The 21497-nt window shown below is 35.7% G+C and overlaps 1 protein-coding gene across 1 annotated transcript in view; it reads right to left on the minus strand.

The window, feature by feature from the left end:
• The window catches only part of DMD (dystrophin), a 1770560-nt gene that overhangs the window by 1465828 nt on the left and 283235 nt on the right, over positions 1-21497 (minus strand). Inside the window, exon 14 of the mRNA XM_030807549.1 lies at positions 18055-18234. Coding sequence (XP_030663409.1) covers positions 18055-18234 — 180 coding nt within the window. The remainder of the gene's footprint in view (positions 1-18054; positions 18235-21497) is intronic.

Below are 21497 nucleotides of genomic sequence, written 5' to 3' on the forward strand. Positions count from 1 at the left end.
ACAAAAAGATCCTTTCTTAGCACGGAAGCAAACTTTCCCCATTGGGAAAGACGTTCTTAACAACCAGAAGAATCCTGCCTTATTAAGTCTTCCTTTTGTTAAAACTTGTTTTGAACTCTGAAAGAAAGCAGAGTAAGTTGAGTATCATTTCTACCTGACAGTCTCAAATATTTGAAATCTAATAATCATGACCCTGAAAAATATCTTTTTCAAACTCTATAATGCCAGTTATTTGCCAGTAGTAGATCTAATTTGATTCGTCATCCAAAACCAATGTTTCTTGGCTTTGGACACCATAGTCAATCAAAGAATTCTAAAACTATGTAAGTTATTCAGCCGCTGAACCACAAGGTTTCTATAAAATTCTAATGTTTATTGAATATATATTCACTAAAGGACATTCAGAAATGAGTAAAATAGAAACTCCATATTTAGGAACCTTACGGTAAAATAGGGAAGATGATAATCACGCAAATAATTGTGAAGATGAATGCCACGTGAAAAATACCAGTATGCAAAATAATTACAGACACCAAACATACAGTAATCAAGTAATTTTCTCTTTAAATGTTATGAAAACAGATTTCTCTCAGGTAGCATTTTAACATTTAGATTTAATTTGATGCTGAAGGCTAGATACAATATTTATCCTTGTTTATAGGATCTTTATAACAGTAAATTTTGGAAACAACCTCATGTCATAGATGATGGTTTAAGTAAATTATGGTATATGAATGTGGATGGAGTATTATATTTCAAATATTTTAATGTCACTGGAAAATGTTTGCTTTACAGTATTGAGTAAACAATGCTAGACATAAACATTGGTTGGTTTTTGACAGAGAAAGTAGAGATAATTTCCGTTGTACAGTGTATATTTCTGTATTCCTTTAGTTTCCAAATTTCTTCTATAAGATATTATCTGCAAAATGTTGCTTTTATAAGCACAGAAAAATTTTAAAAGTTTTGCCCAATTGTTGTTTTAAATCTATCATTTCTATTTATATAATAAGATCTATAGAATTATACTCCTGTCACTCAATGCATTAGAATGAGGAAAACTTCAAGCATGGTAAGAATAACTTAGTGCCTTCACTAAAATGTTTAATATGACAGAGTCAAAACTAGAATAGAATATAGTTAAGACCTATATTCAACAATCTTTTTATCTAGCTAATTATACTTTTACTCAGTCACCTTTCTTCATTTTGATTATAAGTCTATTTAAGACTCTCAAATAATATCATGAAAGGAAAATACATTTCTTTTTAAAATACTATTCATTTTAACTATAAGTTAATTTCTCTAGTAAAAATGGGAAATCATTTAGAAATACTTGTCTTTACATTTGGGAGCTGATTCCTCTTAGAGTGGTTACAAGTAGAGGCCTTGGAGCCAGTCTCCACAATTATTAAACACCAGATCCATAGTTTATACACTGTGACATTTGGGGCTGGTTGGTTCTTATCTCAAATCTGTGCATTATTTTCTTCATATTTAAAGTAGGAGTAACACATTTCTTCACAGGTGTGTTACAAGCAAAGACAGCTTCATGGGCTGGTAATTTATGCAGTTGCCCAGAGCCCCTGCTCAGGAGGCTTCCACACTTGTTTTCAAGCTCTGCTTCCACTGTCTCGAAATTCTTAGGTTTTGAACAGGAAGCCCTTGTTTTCAGTCTGCACTGGGCCCACAAATTATGTAGCCAGTCCTGGTTTTGAGAACTAAATGACATAATATCTTAATAAAATAAGTGCTCTATAATGGTAAATATCAGCAGTAACCACTATCTTTTCAAAACGCTCAGGGAAATTTGAAGAATTTTTCTATAGTCAACCTTCTTACTCATAAGATTACGTATGTTAAAAAAATCTGAACTTTAAAATTTACATTTTCTCATTCTGAGAAAAATTGGAAGAGCATTTGCCAGCATCCTGATATTATTCCAGGGTGTGCCTCTTCTTGCAGTAAGATTGTGTTATTTGGATAGGCATGGAAAAAACAAACTATGCTCAAGCAATGAAGTTCTTTCTTTCCATCTTCTCTTCCACTTGTTTCAAAAATGCACATTTAAAAAAAGAAATATAAGTACATCTAAGCAAATTTAAAGAATATAAAAGGACATACAGTGAAATAAAATACTTTTTTTCTACCACTGTCTCCAGTTTGTTAGGAATCTCTACAAGTCATGTATAACTTAACGACTGGGACACATTCTGAGAAATTCATCCTTAGACAATTTTGTCCCTTTACGAACACCATGGAGTGTAGTTACACAAACCTAGATGGTACAGACTACTATACAGCCAACCTATGTGGTATAGCTTATTGCTCCTAGCTACAAACCTGTACAGCATGTGACTATACTGAATAGTGTAGGCACAATGGTAAGTATTTGTGTATCCAAACATATCTAAAGGTGCAATAAAAATATGATAGAGAGTTGGGCATCAAACAATCTTTAGAAAATTTTTTAAAAACCCACAAAATTATACCAACAACACTCTTGGACCACAGTGCAATAAAAACAGAAATCAATGTTAAGAAAATTGCTCAAAACTATACATTAAAATGGAAATCAAACAAACTGCTCCTGAATGACCTCTGGGTAAATAATAAAATTAAGGCAGAAATCAAGAAATTATCTGAAACTAATGAAAATTTTAAAAGATGTAACATACCAGAATCTCTGGGACACACCCAAAGCAGTGTTAAGAGGCAAGCTTATGGCACGAAACACCCATATCAAAAAGTTAGAAAGATCTCTAATTACAAAACGAACATCACAAGGAACGAGAGAAACAAGAGCAAACTAACCCCAAAGCTAGAAGACAGGAAATAACCAAAACCGGAGCTGAACTGAAGGAAAATGAGATGCAAAAAAGCACAGAAAAGGTCAATGAATCTAGGAGCTGGTTCTTTGAAAGAATTGATAATAAAGATAGACCACTACCTAGACAAAGAAAAAAAGAGAGAAGACTCAAATAAACACAATAAAAAATGACAAGGGGGATGTTACCATTGACCCCACAGAAATAGAGAAAACCCTTAGAGACTATTCATAATGAACACCTCTATGCACACAAGCTAGAAAACCGAGACGAAATGGATAAATTGCTAGAAACATACAACTTTCCAAGTTTGAATCAGGAAGAAATAGAATCATTGAACAGACCAATAATGAGTTCCGAAATTAAATTAGGAACAAAAAGCCCAGCAACCAGAAAAGGCCCAGGACCAGACAGATTCACACCTGAATACTAACAGATATAGAAGGAAAAGCTGGTATCATTCCTACTGAAACCATTCCATAAAATTGAGGAGCAGCTCCTTCCTAACTCATTCTGTGAGGGAAGCACTGTCCTGATACCAAAACCTGACAGACACACAACAACAAAAAAAGAAAACTTCAAGCCAATGTCCCTAATGAACATAGATGCAAAAATAGTCAACAAAATACTAGCAAACCAAATCAAGCAGCACACCAAAAAGCTAATCCACCATTATGAAAGAGCTTCTATCCCAGGGTTGCGAGGTTGATTCAACATACACAAGTGAATAAATGTGATTCACCACATAAACAGAACAAAAAATCAAAAACCATATGATCATTTCAGTAGACATACAAAAGACATCCTATAAAATTCAACACCCTTTCATGTTAAAAATCCTCAACAAGCTAGGCACTGAAGGAACATATTTCAAAGTAATTAGAACCATCTTTAAAAAGTCCACAGCCAACATTATACTGAATGTGCAAAAGCCAGAAGCATTCTACTTGGAAACTGGCATAAGACAAGTGTGCCCTCTCTTACAAATCTCATTAAACATAGTACTAGAAATCCTAGCCAGAGCAATCAGGAAAGAGAAATAAGGGCAATCCAAATACGAAGAGAGGAAGTCAAATTATCCCTGTTTGCAGACGATGAGATTCTATACTTTGGCTGTAGTCTCTGCCCAAAAGCTCATTGATCTGATACACAACCTCAGCAAAGTTTCAGGATCCAAAATCAATGTATAAATATCACTAGTATTCCTACACACCAACAACATTTAAGCTAAGGCCAAATGAAAAACACAGTCCCATTCACAATTGTCAAAAAGAAATAAGATACCTAGGAATACAGCTAACCAAGGAGGTGAAACACTGCTAAAATGAGAATTACAAAATATTGCTCAAGTAACTCAGAGATAACACACAAAAAATGGAAAAATATTCTATGCTCATGGAAGAATCAATACTGACAGAATGGCCATAATGCCTAAAGCATTTTTTAATTCATTGCTATTCCCAAAAAACTACCAATAACATTCTTCACTGAATTAGAAAAAGACTATTTAAAAATTCATATGGAGCCACTAAAACAGCCAGAATAGCCAAGGTAATCCTAAGCAAAAAGAAAAAAGCTGGAACCATCCCACTGCCTGACTTCAAACTATACTAAAAGGATATAGTCACCAAAACAGCATGGTACAAAAAACAGACACATAAACCAATGGAAAAGAATAGAGAGTCAAGAAGTAAGGCTGCACACCTACAACCATCTGTTCTTCAATGAAATCAACAAAAACAAGCAATGGGGAAAGGACTGCCTATTCATTGGACCCCTTACTTACACCATATACAAAAATTAACCCGAGGTGAATTAAAGACTTAAATCTAAAACCAACAACTATAAAAACCTAAGAAGATAACCCAGGTAATGCCACTCTGGACATTGAAACTGCAAAAACTTCATAACAAAGACATCAAAAACAATTGAAGCAAAAACAAAAATTGAAAAATGGGACCTCATTAAATTCTACACAGCAAAAGAAACTATCAACAGAGTAAAGAGACAACCTGCAGAATGGGAGAAAAATTTTTGCAAACTTTGCATCTGACAAAGGTCTAATATCCAGAATCTACAAGGAACTTAAATTTACAAGCAAAAACCAAACAACGCCATTAAAAAGTGGGCAAAGGACATGAACTCTTTTCAGAAAAAGACATACATACAGAAAACAATCATATGAAAAAACGCTGAACATCACTAATCATTAGAGAAGTGCAGATCAAAACCACAATAAGATACCATTTGACACCAGTCAGAATGGCTATTATTAAAAAGTCAAAAAATAACAGATGCTGGCAAGGCTGCAGAGAAAAGGGAATGTTTATTGCACTGCTGATATTATTGTAAGTTAGTTCAGCCACTGTGGAAAGCAGTTTGGTGATTTCTCAAAGAGCGTAAACAAGAATTACCATTCGAAACAGCAATCATCATTATTGGGTATACCAAGAAGAATATAAATCCCTCAACCCTAAAGACACATGCACATGTATATTTTATTGCAACACTGTTCACAATAGCAAACACATGGAATCGGCCTAAATGCCCATCAGTGGTAGACTAGATAAGGAAAATGTGGTACATATACACTGTGGAATTCTATGCAGCCATGAAAAAAGAGATCATGTTCTTTGCAGCAACATGGATGGAGCTGGAGGCCATTATCCTAAGCAAACTAACACAGTAACAGAAAACCAAATACCACATTTTCTTACTTCTAAGTGGGAGATAAACATTGAGAACACACGGACTCAAAGAAGGGGACAACAGACACTGTGGCCTATGCGAGGCTCGAGGGTAAGAGGAGGGTGAGGATTAAAAAAACTACTTATTGGGTACTATGCTTATTACCTGTGTGATGAAATAATCTGTACACCAAACCCCTGTGACATGCAATTTATCTATATGACAAACCTCCACATGTACCTCTGAAGCAAAAATAAAAGTAAAAAATAATATAGTATTATAATCTTATGAGACCACTGTCATATATGTGGTTCATCATTGACTGAAATGTTGTCACGCAGCATATGAATGTAGTTTCAATTACCAAATATTCAGCTATTCTTTAATTTTAAATTCATTTTGTTTATGCTGTTATTTTATCATATGGTTTGGCTCTCTGTCCCCACCCAAATCCTCATGTTGAATTCTATCTTCAGTGTTGGAGGAAGGGCCTGGTGGGAGGGGACTGAATCATGGGTGTGGCCCTCCCCCTTACTGTTCTCCTGATAGAGTTCTCATGATATTTGTTTGTTTAAAAGTGTGTGGCAACCCTTGCCAGATTGTGGCCAGTCTGCTTCTTTAAGTGGGATGCTGATCCATCCTCCTTACTGGGTGGGACCTCCCTGTGGGGGCTTCAGCCATTTCACACAGGATTCTACGGATAGAGCTCTGATCTCTCCCTGGGACAGAGCTTCTCGGAGGAAGACCAGCTGCCATCTCTGCAGTTCTTTGAAACTAATGAGAACAAAAAGACAATTTATCAGAATCTCTGGGACACAGCTAAAGCAGTGTTAAGAGGGAAATTTATAGCACTAAATGCTCACATCAAAAAGGTAGAAAGATCTTAACAGCAAAACATCTCAATTAAAAAAATTAGAGAACCAAGAGTACACAAACAAGAAATAACCAAGATCAGAGCTGAACTGAAGGAGATAAAGACATGAAAAACCCTCCAAAAAACTAAATGAATCCAGGAGCTGGTTTTTGGAAAAAAAATAAAAATAAAAAAGGTAGACTTCTAGCTAGACTAATAAGGAAGAAAAGAGAAGAATCAAATAAACACAATCAAAAATTAGAAGATGAATATCACCAATGATTCTACAGAAATACGAACAACCATCAGGGAATACTATAAACACCTCTATGCACATAAACTAGAAAATCTAGAGGAAATGGATGAATTATTGAACACATTTCCCCCACCAAGACTAAACCATAAAGAAAATGAATTGCTGAATAGATCAATAATGAGTTCTGAAACTGAGGCAATAATCAATATCCTACCAACCAACAAAAGCCCAGGTCCAGATGGAATCATAGCTGAATTCTACTAGTGGTACAAAGAAGAGCTGATATCATTTCTACTGAAACTATTCCAAAAAATTGAAAAGAAGGGACTTCTCCCAAACTTATATTATGAGGTCAGCATCATCCTGATGCCAAAACCTGGGAGGGAGGGAGGGAGGGAGGGAGGGAGGGAGGGAGGGAGGGAGGAAGAGAGAAAGAGAGAGAGAAAGAAATAGAAAAAGAAAGAAAGAAAGAAAGAAAGAAAGAAAGAAAGAAAGAAAGAAAGAAAGAAAGAAAGGGAAAGAAATAAAGAGAAAGAAAGAAGGAAGGAAGGAAGGAAAGAAAGAAGGAAGGAAGGAAGGAAGCAAGGAAAAGCAAACTTCAGACTAACATCCTTGATGAACACTGATGAAGAAATTCTCAATACTGGCAAACCAAATCCAGTAGCATATCAAAAAGCTTATCCACCACAATCAAGTTGGCTTCATCCCCAGCATGCAAGGTTGGTTTTACACATGCAAATCAATACATGTGATTCATCACATAAATAGAACAAAAGACAAAATCCACATGACTATCTCAATAGACAACCAAAAGGTATTTAATAAAATTCAACATCCCTTCATGTTAAAAATTCTCAATAAACTAGGTATTGAAGGAACATACCTCAAAATAATAAGAGCCATAAATAATAAACCCACATCCAAATGGGCAAAAGCTAGAAGCATTCCCCCTGAAAACTGGCACAAGATAAGGATGCCATCTCTCACCACTTCTTTTCAACGTAGTATTGGAAGTTCTGGCCAGGGCAATCAGGGAAGAGAAAGAAATAAAGGGTATTCACATAGGAAGAGAGGAAGTCAAATTATTTTTGTATGCAGATGACATGAACCTATATCCACAAAACCCCATTGTCACAGCCCAAAAGCTAAGACTTCAAACTATACTACAAGGTTGCAGTCACCAGAACAGCAGGGTACTGGTACAGGAACAGACACATAGACCAATGGAACAGAATAGAGAACTCAGAAATAAGACCATGCACCTACAACCATCTGATCTTTGACAAACCTGAAAAAACAAGCAATGGGGAAAGGACTCCCTATTTAATACATAGTGCTGGGATAGTCCTATGCAGAAAATTGAAAGTGGACTTCTTCCTTACAATCTATACAAAAATTAACTCAAGATGCATTAAAGACTTAAATGCAAAACCCAAAACAATAAAAACCCTAGAAGAAAACCTAGGCAATAAAATTCAGGACATGGGCGTGGGCAAAGATTTCATGAGGAAAATGCCAAAAGCAACTGCAACAAAAGCAAAAATTGACAAATGAGATCTAATTAAGCTGAAGAACTTCTGCACAGCAAAAGAAACTGCTGTCAGAGTAAACAACCTATAGAATGGGAGAAAAGTTTTGCCATCTATCCATCTGACAATGGTCCAGGGTCTACAAGGAACTTAAACAAATTTACGAGAAAAAAAAACAACCTCATTAAAAAGCGGGCAAAGGACATGAACAAACACTTCTCAAAAGAAGACATACATGTGACCTAAAAACGTGAAAGAAAACTCAACATCACTGATCATGAGAGAAATGCAAATCAAAACCACAATGAGATGACATCTCACGCCAGTCAGAATGGTTACTCTTAAAAAGTCAAAAAACAATAGATGCTGGTGAGGTTGTGGAGAAAAGGGAACACTTTTACACTCTTGGTGGGAGTGTAAATTAGTTCAACCCTTGTGGAAGACAATGTGGAGATTTCTCAAAGACCTAGAGGCAGAAAAACCATTTAACCCAGCAATCCCATTACTGGGTATATTCCCAAAGAATATAAATCATTCTATTATAAAGACACATGCATGTGTATGTTCATTGCAACACTATACACAATAGAAAAGACATGGAGTCAACCTAAATGCTCATCAGTGATAGACTAGATGAAGAAAATGTGGTACATATACACCAAGGAATACTATAATGTCACAAACATTAACAAGTCAATTAAATTTCTTTTCTTCATAAATCACTCAGTTTCAGGTATGTCTGTATAGCAGTGTAACAGGCTAATAAATTTTCCTTTTATTTTTGACTGATAATTGCAACTTTTAACTTTCCATTTAATTACTTACATATCCTTGCTTTTGTAAGTCGTTATGCTGGGGTAAGAGATTTCGACTTCTTGCCTTTTGAGATATTCTAGTATTTGAATATTTAGATACTTACTAGAAAGATTCAAGCTATAAAGTATTAGTTACCTAATTTAGCATAAAATCTTTATTTTGAAAATACTAATACTTGCAATAACAGGTACCAGTTATGAAGCTTTTTGCATTATCCAGGCATTACAATAAGTGTTTTGAACTGATTATCCTACTCAAAAGATCTAGAATACTCCCTTGCTATGCTGTAAAGCTTTAATAAATGGTAGCTATTATTAATTACCTCACAATGGCCCTAAGAGTAAGTACTAATATTATTCCTATTTTATAGATGAAAGTGACCTTGTTTAGGCAGATAAAACTTTTTAGTAGCAAAGCATAGATATAAATCCAAATCTGATTGTTCATTCATCCAATTCTTATCAGCTATGCTCACTTGCTCCTACACTTGTACACTTTTTTGAATGATGGTTTCCTTTTAAGTGGTGTGTGTTTCTATGCATACACACACATATATAAATTCAGAATATTGAAATTGTAAACGATGGCATGTCATAACTATTATATAGAAGAATTACTCAATGTTAAATATGTTTGGCTTTGACATGCTATATTGAAATCTGTACAAAATTACTCAAAATACACTACACACACACTATCAGGTTGACAATGTGGATCGAGGTTTTTCATTACGTTGTTTGTATATGTATATGTAACCCTTTGGAGTGATCAATGAGTTTTAATGGGTATGGAGGAATTGCACTTCAGCAGTTTAAAACATACTGCATAATAATAGCAACAGCTTTAGATAATAATTGATAGCCATGCTTAAAAACCAACTCCACAGGCATGGTAGCACAAGGCACAAAAATCTGGTAAAGATTTGCATCTCTAAGCAAAAGAAAATATTTATATTTTGAACTTTGGGAGAATCCTTGGGCAAAAGATCAGGTGGTCACAAAGGAAGCTGAGTTACTAATCACAAGGATGTAAAATGCTTTATCTTATGAAGTATAGAGGACTTCCCATAGCTGAATGTAGCACACAATGAGTGCCAAAGTTCATGACAGTAGCCTGGTAACTTAAATTTTCTATTAATTACTGTCTTGATTCTGATAATAAGGTAATAAAACTTCTGGAATAAGTACTGACATTGAAATCATGAGCAAAATTATTGTCTAATACTTAGAAGGCATCATAAGTCATTTGTTTCTTTGAAATAAATATTACATGATAATTAAGAAGGTTTATTCTGTAAAACTGTCTGTCCAATTTAATGTATCTTGTATCAGAAAGAAGAGATGTATGTTGTCTTCTGGATTCATATTAAATGCAGAATTTGAGCAATTGTGTGAATTAACTGCACCTGCAAATTCCAAAGCAATGAGATTTAATTTTTCTGATCCATCTGGCCTTCCTCTACACACTATCTAATACTGATGTAACGAAACACATTCTATAATTAGGGATGGATATTATCAAGTATAGGTTTAGGAAAAAGACTTGTATTTTTCTTTCTATGTTATTTCATTTTTTTGTCAGGAGATAATAGGCATATCATACAGATGTTGAGCATTTTGTCTTTATGGTATTTTAATGACATACTCGATGAATACAGTGTAATAATTTCATAAGTAAGTCTCCTTTGAATAGGGGTAGGATTTTACTATCATTATTTTTTAGCTACCTCTCCAATGGAGAAAGTAGGAATCTTCTTCACTAAGTACTCCAGAGTTTAACATAAAAGCAAAGAGAAACATATCAAAGACATTTAGAACTCGATGGCCACTATAGAAATCTGCCTAGCTTACCTTTCTTTTAAATTTATAAATAAAGAATGAGAGATTCCAAGAGTTAACTCAGACTCAATGTATTACATTTTTTAGCGCTTACTACATTTTATATTGCTACAGACAATGCATTTACAAGGTAAAACCTATTGCACTGATGTACAAGGCCCATTCTCAAATACCTATTATAGTTGGAGGTAGCAAAATGATAGTTAATTTCCAAAGTTATTTGAGATGTAACTTCCAATTTTCTTCTCTTTTTATTTTTTTTTTTTTTTATTTTTTGAGACGAAGTCTCGCTCTGTCATTCTGGCTGGAGTGCAGTGGCATGATCTGGGCTCACTGCAACCTCCACCTCCCGGGTTCAAGCAATTCTCCTGCCTCAGCCTCCCAAGCAGCTGCGATTACAAGCGCCTGCCACCACGCCTGGCTAATTTTTTTGTATTTTTAGTAGAGATGGGGTTTCACCATGTTGACCATGCTGGTATCAAACTCCTGACCTCAGATGATTTGCCTGCCTCATCCTCCCAAAGTACTGGGATTACAAGCGTGAGCCACCACGCTTGGCCAACATCAAATTTTTCTAATAAAACCTTTAACCTGAGAAATTACCCAAAAGATGTTCTGAAATTTAAGGGAGCTAATTCTATGAACTTAAGTAAAAAGGGAACACAAAATAAGTAAGGTATTTTTATTTTAATTCTAGTTTTTAAAAAATCATTTTCTTTTTTTTTAATTGGCATCAGGCTTACTAGTCTTGGAGAGCTTTCAGGAAGCAATGAAAAGGGCTTTTAACTAAAAAGGCTTAGAGTATTTTTAATTAAAATTAGTGGGCAAAAAAGACGAGAGGCAACCCATTTGCAACTATAACCCTCTTGTACAAAGAGGTCTACAAAATTATGCTCTGAGAATGGGTACACCCAGAATGTGAACATAAAATATTTTATGAAGGCTTAAAATAGAAGATCTTTAAAGAATGAGAATGGACTCGGAAAAGAAGAGCATATAAAGAAATTTTCTTCTTGGTACATTTGTATATTTTTATTTGCATATTGGGTATAATAAAAAGCACTGGCTTATCATTTACAGTTATGTTACATATTACTATTTGATAGGAGTTTTAAATCTCTCATCAGGTGCTTGCTTTGGCAGCACATATAATAAATCTCTCATCAGGATATAGATGATATAGAAGATACACATAATTATATAATAATCATTTTCTCTTTTTGGGCATCCTTGAATGTAGGCACAAACATATACAGCATAAACCTGAACTGCCATGTACAAGAAGAGGCAAATTCTGAGCATATATATTTTATCTTAAAGAGGTGCTCACAGTTGAGAATGTTGCAAAAATTATTGTTAGCAATACAGCAAAATATTCACAAAATGGGAAAGAGATATTTGAACCTTAATAAGTCATACAACTTTCCTTATTCCTGAGAAAGAAGACAATTTATTCTACCAAAAATTCACAAAACTACACAACTTTACTCACTTGAAAAAAAAAGTATACATATATGCTTACACCAAAGCACCTGGTGTATAATACTTACTATAAATTACATATTAAATATGATAATTACAATTTATGGTATAATATGGTAATTACAATTACCATATCAAATTTTAAAGCATATGAATAATATACCCTTTCAACAGCACATGTGATTTCAGTAAAATGAGGAAAGTAATGTTTCGAATCACATAAATTATATTTTAGAATATTAATTATAATAAATTTCTTACTATCACATTTATTAAGTTCCAGGGTACATGTATTGGACGTGTAAGTTTGTTATGTAGGTAAATATGTGCCACAGTGGTATGCTGCACCTACAGACCCATCACGTAGATATTGAGCCCAGCATCCATTACCTATTTTTCCTGATGCTCTCCTCCTCTCCCACCAATAGGCCACAGTGTGTGTTGTTCTCTTCCCTGTGCCCATGTGTTCCCATTGTTCAGCTCCCACTTATAAGTGAGAACATGCAGTGTTTGGTTTTCTGTTCCTGCATTAGTTTGCTGAGAATAACAGCTTCCAGCTCCATCCATGCCCATGCAAAGGACATAATCTCATTCCTTTTTATGGCTGCATAGTATTCCATGGTGTATATGTATCACATTTCCTCTATCCAGTCTATCATTGATGGGCATTTGGGTTGATTCTATGTCTTTGCTATTGTGAACAGTGCTGCAATTAACATACAAATGCATGTATCCTTATAACGGGATGATATATATTCCTTTGGGTATATACCCAGTACCGGCCTTGCTGGGTATTCCTGGTTCTAGTTCTTTGAGGAATCACCACAATGTCTTCCACAATGGTTAAACTAATTTACATTCCCACCAACAGTGTAAAAGCATTCCCAATTCTCTGCAACCTTGCCAGCATCTGTTGTATCTTGACTTTTTAATAATCACCATTCTGACTGGCGTGAGATAGTGGGCTGAGGCTGATACGGATGAATCGAGAGAAGTAGGCTTCAAAGGTGGGTAATAACAAACTTCCCTGAGCTAGGGGAGAATGTTCTAACCCAGTGCAAACAAGCTAACAACCATGATGAAACAGGAGCGGATAACAGGAATAACCAGTTTACAGAGGAACGTAAATGACCTGATGGAGCTGAGAAACACAATACGAGAACTCCACAACGCAATCACAGTGTCAACACCTGAATAGACCAAGCAGAGGAAAGAATCTCAGAGCTTGAAGACTATCTTGCTGAAATAAGACAGGCAGACAAGATTGGAGAAAAAAAAAAAGAATAAAAATGAATGTACAAAACCTCTGAGAAATGTGGGGTTATGTAAATTCTGAAGCAAAGACTGTTCCGGGTACCTGAAAGAGATGGGGAGAACGGAACCAAGTTGGAAATCATACTTCAGGATATCGTCCAGGAGAACTTCTCCAACCTAGAAAGCCAGCCCAACATTCAAATTCAGGAAATGCAAGATACTGAGCAGACCAACCCCAAGATACACAATCATAAAATTCTCCAAGGTTTAAATGAAAGAAAAAATGTTAAGGACAGCCAGAAAGAAAGGCCAGGTCACTTACAAAGGGAAGCCCATCAGGGTAACAGCAGATCTCTCAGCAGAAACCCTATAAGCCAGTAGAGATTGGGGGCTAACATTCAACACCCTGAAAGAAAAGAATTTCCAAGGCAGAATTTCATATCCAAAGTAAGCTTCATAAGTGAAGGAAAAATAAAATCCTTTCCAGACAAGCAAATGTTGATGGAATTCATCACTATCATATTTCATAATTATGATCAGGATAAAATATATATCGATCAGGACCAAGGCAATTAGAAAAAATTGCACAAATTACAACAAGTGTATATATAAAAAATTGCAGGGAATCAGGATCATTTGAGTTTTTAAAGAACTCAATCCAGGGTGTATTTTCCCTCTTTTCTCATTGTAAGCCTCCAGATAGCAAGAGTTATTATCTCTCCAACATTTAGAAACAAAGTATTTTCTATCTTCTTAGGCTACTTTCTAATCAACTTAAATACCCTCAGCTTGTGTCCAGGTATTATTCAAGTCAAATCTGAGTTTGAAATGCAAGAGAGCAGTCCTCCCAGCTGATGATTTTTTTCACGTTTTGATCTCTTGCCATGCAACTGCTTCATAAGGTCAAAAATGCCTCAAAGCTTTGACCTGAATAGCAATCATACGCACAAGCAGTGTTCTTTATATGAGTACAATTGGATGCCTTGTGATCTCACTCACGATTTCCATACCCTGCCTCACAATAGGTTTTAACCATTATGAGAACTTTGCTCATTCTTTATACTAATTATTTAAAAGAATTTTTGAAACAATTAAGTGTATCATGTGAGTAGTCATTAATGAAACTGATTTTTCTCCCACAATCATTATAGAAAATGTACATACAAGTGAGCTTTGTTCTTCAAAGTCACAATCTTACAGCACATATTCTTGGAATTCTTCTTATGTAATTTTAAACAAGGTCAATTTGACACGGATAAAAGAAAATCAGTTGCTCTTATATGATACTATTTCTCTGTTGTCTCTATCTCCTTTTAATTTGTCTTTTCCTGAGTTAGCTCCATTTCTATCTTCTTGTGAGCTCAAAAACAACCAGCAAAGATTTGGAACAATCCTATGACAGCATAATTTTTGGAAAGGCAATGAGAGAAAACTGAAACATAAGCATAAGAAAGACTCAAGCTTAGTGTTCTGGGAAACAACTTACATGATGTTAAGTCCTTTTATTTGTTTGTAGCCCACAATAGGAGCGTGTAACGGTTTGAAAATAAAATTAAAAGGAGATAGTGAGCCGGGCGCGGTGGCTCACGCCTGTAATCTCAGCACTTTGGGAGGCCAAAGCAGGAGGATCACAAAGTCAGGAGATCGAGACCACCCTGGCCAACATGGTGAAACCCCATCTCTACTAAAAATACAGAAAATTAGTGGGGCGTCATGGCAGGCACCTGTAGTCCCAGCTGCTACTTGGGAGGCTGAGGCAGGAGAATGGTGCGAACCCAGGAGGCAGAGCTTGCAGTGAGCTGAGATTGTGCCACTGTACTACAGCCTGGGCCACAGAGTGAGACTCCGTCTCAAAAAAAAAAAAAAAAAAAAATAGCCTTCCAGACACACTGAACTACATGACTTACAGATCAACCTAAACCTTTTTCCCCTCAAATGCTTTCTTGTCTATGCCTCCATTTTATCTTCATTGTATCCCTATGAGCAAGTGAAGAGATATATGCTGTAATGCATGTTGGAATTTATTTCATAAAGAACAATGCAAAGCAAAACTAGTATTGTTTTATTACAGAATTATACAAGTTGGAAGACATCAAGTCAATTGTCTAGGTGGTGGTCTCATAATTTTTAGGGAATTAAAAATAAGGCTTCAAATGCTTTTCTACCAATTGGAATAATCAAATCAGTAATATTTTGATGAGATGTACAAATTCATCAAAAAGTGGTCCCATTCCAAGGGAATGAGCATATTTATATACTGTATTCCTAAGAAGCTCTCCCTTTTCACATTTCAGGGAGCATTGTGGAAAACCAGAATGTTGGGATTCGCACACATATCACTGTCTATTTTCTTTAAACATTTATTTTAGGTTCAGGAGTACATGTGAAAGCTTGTTACATAGGTAAATGTGTGTCACAGGGGTTTGCTTACCAATTATTTCATCACCCAGGTATTAAGCCCAGTATCCAATACTCATATTTTCTGCTCTTCTACATCCTCCCACCCTCCCACCTCAAGTAGATCCCAGTGTGTGTTGTTGCCCTCTATGGTCTGCAGATTGTATCAAAGGCTTAGTAAAGATGTAGATTTTTAGGTCCTTATCATAGCTTATGGATGAGATTTTCTGAGCAAAATGTATAGGAATATGCATTTTAATTAGCTCCTCAGGTGGCTACTATGCAAACTCAAGTTTGAGAACCACTGCATGCAATGCAAATGAACTAGAACATGACCTACGAGTAACTGTTACAGCTCCCTAAACGTATCCCTTAAAAGGGATGCATGTCAAAATAACTTTCTTTATCAAATAATGGCAATCTTTCTTAACACAGCAACTGACCAATTTATGGCAGCAATAATCTACGGAAGCAATGGGTACATATGGGAATAATATTAGTGTTGGGTTAAAAAGTATCAAATTGACTAATGTCTCATGTATTTATTACATAAATACCAATGTATTGCAGAGAAGCCATGGGCAGATCACATAAAATAGGAGGAATCACAATACAGTAGTAAAATTACTATTAGGTCAATTAATTGCTAAAGTGTGTTTAATGGAAAACAAATGGAGTTTGTATTATGTAATGATTGTGTGGGAAATTATTACAATTTATATTCATATTTCTTCAAATTATAATTTATTAACATAAAATTGGATCAAAAGTAACATTGAACTGTGATTGAAAATCATATAGGCTGGTTTATTATGCTGTCTTAAATTGTATTCCTGGAGGCAATACTACAAACTTCATGTCTTCAAAAGGCATTTCCTAAGTGCTACTTATCAGATGTCAAGTCTCAAAAAAACAAATTCCGTGTACTTGTCTCACTATAGAGGAAATATTTGCCTAAAATCTATCGAATATGGTAGTGTATGCCTGTGCATTGAGCTATGAATTGTGAGTAAAGTTATTCCTTATAATGCCAGACTATGTGGCAGAATATGTTAAATACTATTATATATAATGTTGATATATGGAATGACTACTCATCATTCTACCATTCAACTATGTAAGAAAAAAAGAGGTTCAACTTTTTTTTTTTTTTTTTTTTTTTTTGAGACAGAGTCTCGCTCTGTCGCCCAGGCCGGACTGCAGTGGCACGATCTCGGCTCACTGCAAGCTCCGCCTCCCAGGTTGACGCCATTCTCCCGCCTCAGCCTCCCAAGTAGCTGGGACTACAGGCGCCTGCCACCGTGCCCGGCTAATTTTTTGTATTTTTATAGTAGAGACGGGGTTTCACCGTGTTGGCCAAGATGGTCTTGATCTCCTGACCTCGTGATCCACCCACCTAAGCCTCCCAAAGTGCTGGGATTACAGGCATGAGCCACCGCGCCCGGCCAAGAGGTTCAACTTTTAACAATACCCCATTTTAGTGACTAAATTTTTAAAAATTGTTATAATAAAACCACATACCCCAAATGTAGCTGAGATGTTTTCATAATCTACAGCCCATATGTGTTACTATAACTAAGCCACATTCATGATTTTATGAAATCAGCAGTCTATGGCAGAAAGGTACAATACTCAGATAATTAATTGCACTAATAAAAAACTTTCCAAGAAATCAAAGGACCTGAACCCTAGTCCTCCTACCACTAACTTGTCTTGAAAAATTTACTTTTCTTCCCTAAATTTCATTTTTCTCAAGAGTAAAATGGAGTTGGCTAATGGTCCTCGTGGTTCTAGCATTCTCTGATTTGGGGTAAGATTGTGATTATACAGTTTCCCAGCATTTTGTTCACCTGCTCTAAGTCACTCAGTTCCCCCTTACTATCGGGCTGGAAGAAATTCATTCCAGGGCAGTAACACGTTCAGTTAATTAGCACTCTACCTCGCCACCATTCTCCAACAACAAGACAGGCAAAAGAATCATGTTTTAATTTAACTAAACACAGGGCAAAAACTAATCTGGTTTCTTCTTTTGAAGGGTTATAATGTTACTCTCTTAATGCAGGTTTAGAAAATCTCTGAGATAGTCTGTAGCATGATAATTGGTATCACTAACCTGTGCTGTACTCTTTTCAAGTTTTTGGACTAAATTATCCCAACACCGGGCAAAGTTTTCCAGCCATGCTTCCGTCTTTTGGGTCACTGACTTATTCTTCAGTGTTGAAAGAAGATCTTGTTTGAGTGAATACAGTTTGCCCATGGATTGCTTTTTCTTTTCTAGATCTGCTTTTAAAACCTGTTAAAACAAGAAAGATCACAGAATAAGCCTGGGTTACATTTTATACACCACTATAGTCCAATCTGCTTTTGCATGTATTTGCTCATTTGTGTAGATAAGAAAATATTTCAGTCGTGCCTGGAAAGGATCAAAAGTTCAGAAAAATATAGGTAAAAAGTTATAATCTATCTAATTTTCCCAAGAAGTTTGAAAAGAAAGTCAGATGTAGAATAAAGACCTACTAGAAGTAATTAATAGCTACCTTAAAATATTTGAAGAACATCCAAGTGAAAAGGTAATATTGCTTCAAAAGTAAAAACAGAGATCAACATGTGGAAGGTAGAAGGCATGGCTCTTGGATTTCCCCTTAATTCCTGACAGAATTCAAACGAAAACTGACAATCAGGTACCAGGAGTACTGAAGAAAAGCTATGAGTTGAGAAAATGAGAATGGCTAAGGAAACTTGCCATTCTGAAATGCTGTGATTATTATTGTTTCCACAATTTTAACATTCGGTTCATTATTTGGAGATAAAAATCTCATTATGTGATTTACTGACCCTAAAATTTTTGTAGCATCCATTAATCAATTAACATCTGGTTATTTGAGTAATTATTTTTTAAACCTAATTGTAGAGCCCATTAAGTAAAAGAACTAAGTCGCTGGGCATGACATAAATCCATCAGCATCTCTTTTCAGATTTTGTAAATACTTATGTTGTCTTATGAGGCAATTTTTATACCATTTATATTTCCAAAGTTCCTGTGAGCTGTGGAGGGTTACAAACTCCCTTTGGTTAACTTGGAAGGAATAAGTGGTTTATGTGAAATCAGTAAATCAGGGCAGTTTTTCCTTTAACTTGACTCAGTAACGTTACCTGATACACAGAGAAATTCAGTTCCTGGGTACTGAACAAGACTGCCTGACTTAATTTGTAAACAAAGGAGAAAAAGGAAGAGAAATAAAGGAGAAAGTTCTCTTGCAGCCACTTAACAATCCCATATTTGGCAGCAAATACAATGAATGTAAAACTAAACCGTGATATCTGTCTTTCTGAAACAAATAGAAGTTTATTTAAGAACTAACATGCCATACAGCAAAGAAATTGTCACGAAACAAATGCACCAATTGCCCAAGAAACAAAGTACGCCCAACCTACAGCAGTCAATACACCTTCCTGAAAAGGACAATCTAAGTAGCCCATTTTGGCACGCCACCTGCATTGATAGCTCTGAAGTGCAGAATGCTCTAGTGTCTCCTTCAATTAGTTTGTCTTTTACTCAGAATCTGCTTCATCTGATCTATGTTACAGTTCAGCCTTCATGCCATTTTTAAGGGGAAATAAAGCGAGATTTAAGTTTCATTTCTAATTTTTCCTTAACAATAACTTCAGTATTAGAATTTCTGAGTTTGAAAGAATGCAATAGACCAAAATACAAATTAAGATGTTATACACTGAATTCATATCAAAATAAAACCCACGGTGTGGGGGTTTAGCAATAGGTAGGTGGTTTTTCTTTTTTGTTTTGTTTTCAGTTGGAGTCTCACTCTGTCACCCAGGCTGGAGTGCAGTGGCATGATCTCAGCTCACTGCAGCCTCTGTCTTCCGGGTTCAAGCAATTCTCCTGTGTCAGCCTCGCGAGTAGCTGGTATTATAGGCACATGCCACTAAGCCCAGCTAATTTTTACATTTTTAGAAGAGACAGGGGTCTCAACATGTTGGCCTGGCTGGTCTCAAACTCCTGACCTCAAGTGATCCAACTGCCTTGGCCTCACAAAGTGCTAGGATTACTGGCATGAGCCACCGTACCCAGTCCAATACATGGGTTTTGCATATTCATTTTGTTTAATTCACATGTTAGCTTTCCATTACATTTAAGTGAATATTTGCATTAGTATTAGAAAAAAGGTTTATGCTACCTGTCCCAAGCTGAGGGCCATATTTGAATTTCAATGTATATTCCTCCAGTTATAGTGTCATTTTTTTTTTTTTTTTTACTATGGAAAGAGGCACAATATACATAAAGACACAAATCTAAAAATAAAAAAAATCTAAGTACAATCCTCCTTAACTTACTTTCTCAGAATGTAAGAAACTATTTTAAATAGCCATATGTGTAAGGCGAAACGGTGTACCCATCATTTAAACAAAATATGTAATGATTTGGAAACATGTTAGAACAGGAGAGCGAGAATTATGTTTAAAGAAGAGGATTGCAATAAAAACCTATGAGTAACCTCATGGTACCTAAACAAATGAAAATAAGCCTCCGGTTTTAATATTAAACCACATGAAGAAACATTTGGTAAGCATTACAAAAATGAAAGTGAAAGCCACCATTAAAAATAAAATTAGAGGCGGTGGCTCACGCCTGTAATCTCAGCACGTTGGGAGGCTGAGGTGGGCGAATCACGAGGTCAGGAGTTAGAGACCAGCCTGGACAACACAGCGAAACCTCCTCTGTACTAAAAATACCAAAATTAGCTGGGCATGTTGGTGCATGCCTGTGGTCCCGGCTACTCAGGAAGGTGAGGCAAGGAATCACTTGAACCAGGGAGGCAGAGGTTGCCCTGAGCCGAGATCACACCACTGCGCGCCAGGCTGGGCAACACAGCAAGACTCCATCTCAAAAAAAAAAAAAAGAAAAGAAAAAATCCAATTAGGAAAAGTGCACTCAAGGTAAAGTAAAATCAGTGTTATAATTATATTGTGTGATTATTGAATAACTGAATTTTTATATGTCTATATGACAAAAACACTGAACCCTGACTTCTACCTAGTAAATTTTAGATATGAATATCAAAAAGGATGATGGCAGATTAGTTGTTTGGTCTCAATTTCTGTCTCTTTTTCTATCTTTCAGTAGTCATCTCCCAGTTCCAGAACTCCCCCAGGATTATTAACTGAGGGAGGAAAAGAAAGAAAATCCATGATGGTGCCAGATACATTAGATCATAGAATTCATTAGAATTACCTTGTCCTGTCTATACATTGATGCCGATTCTTTTAAGCTTAGGTCTTACATGTGCATATTAAATAACTATGATTTGTTACTAATTATTGCATAAAATATGTATTTCTACATATCAATAATTAACCATAGGTCTATGAGTGCCAGAGACCCACAGTGCTCTAGAAAATTCAGGTGGCAAAAGGAAGATCTAGAAAATGTGTACAAGGCAAAGGCCAGCTGGGATAGTAAAAGAATATATAGATTTTATTTTTATAGAAGCCAGGAATGTAGACCTACCTCCAAGGTAGGGAGGAAGGTACAGTCAA

Source organism: Nomascus leucogenys, chromosome X, assembly GCF_006542625.1.
Source record: "Nomascus leucogenys isolate Asia chromosome X, Asia_NLE_v1, whole genome shotgun sequence".
Lineage (NCBI taxonomy): Eukaryota > Metazoa > Chordata > Mammalia > Primates > Hylobatidae > Nomascus > Nomascus leucogenys.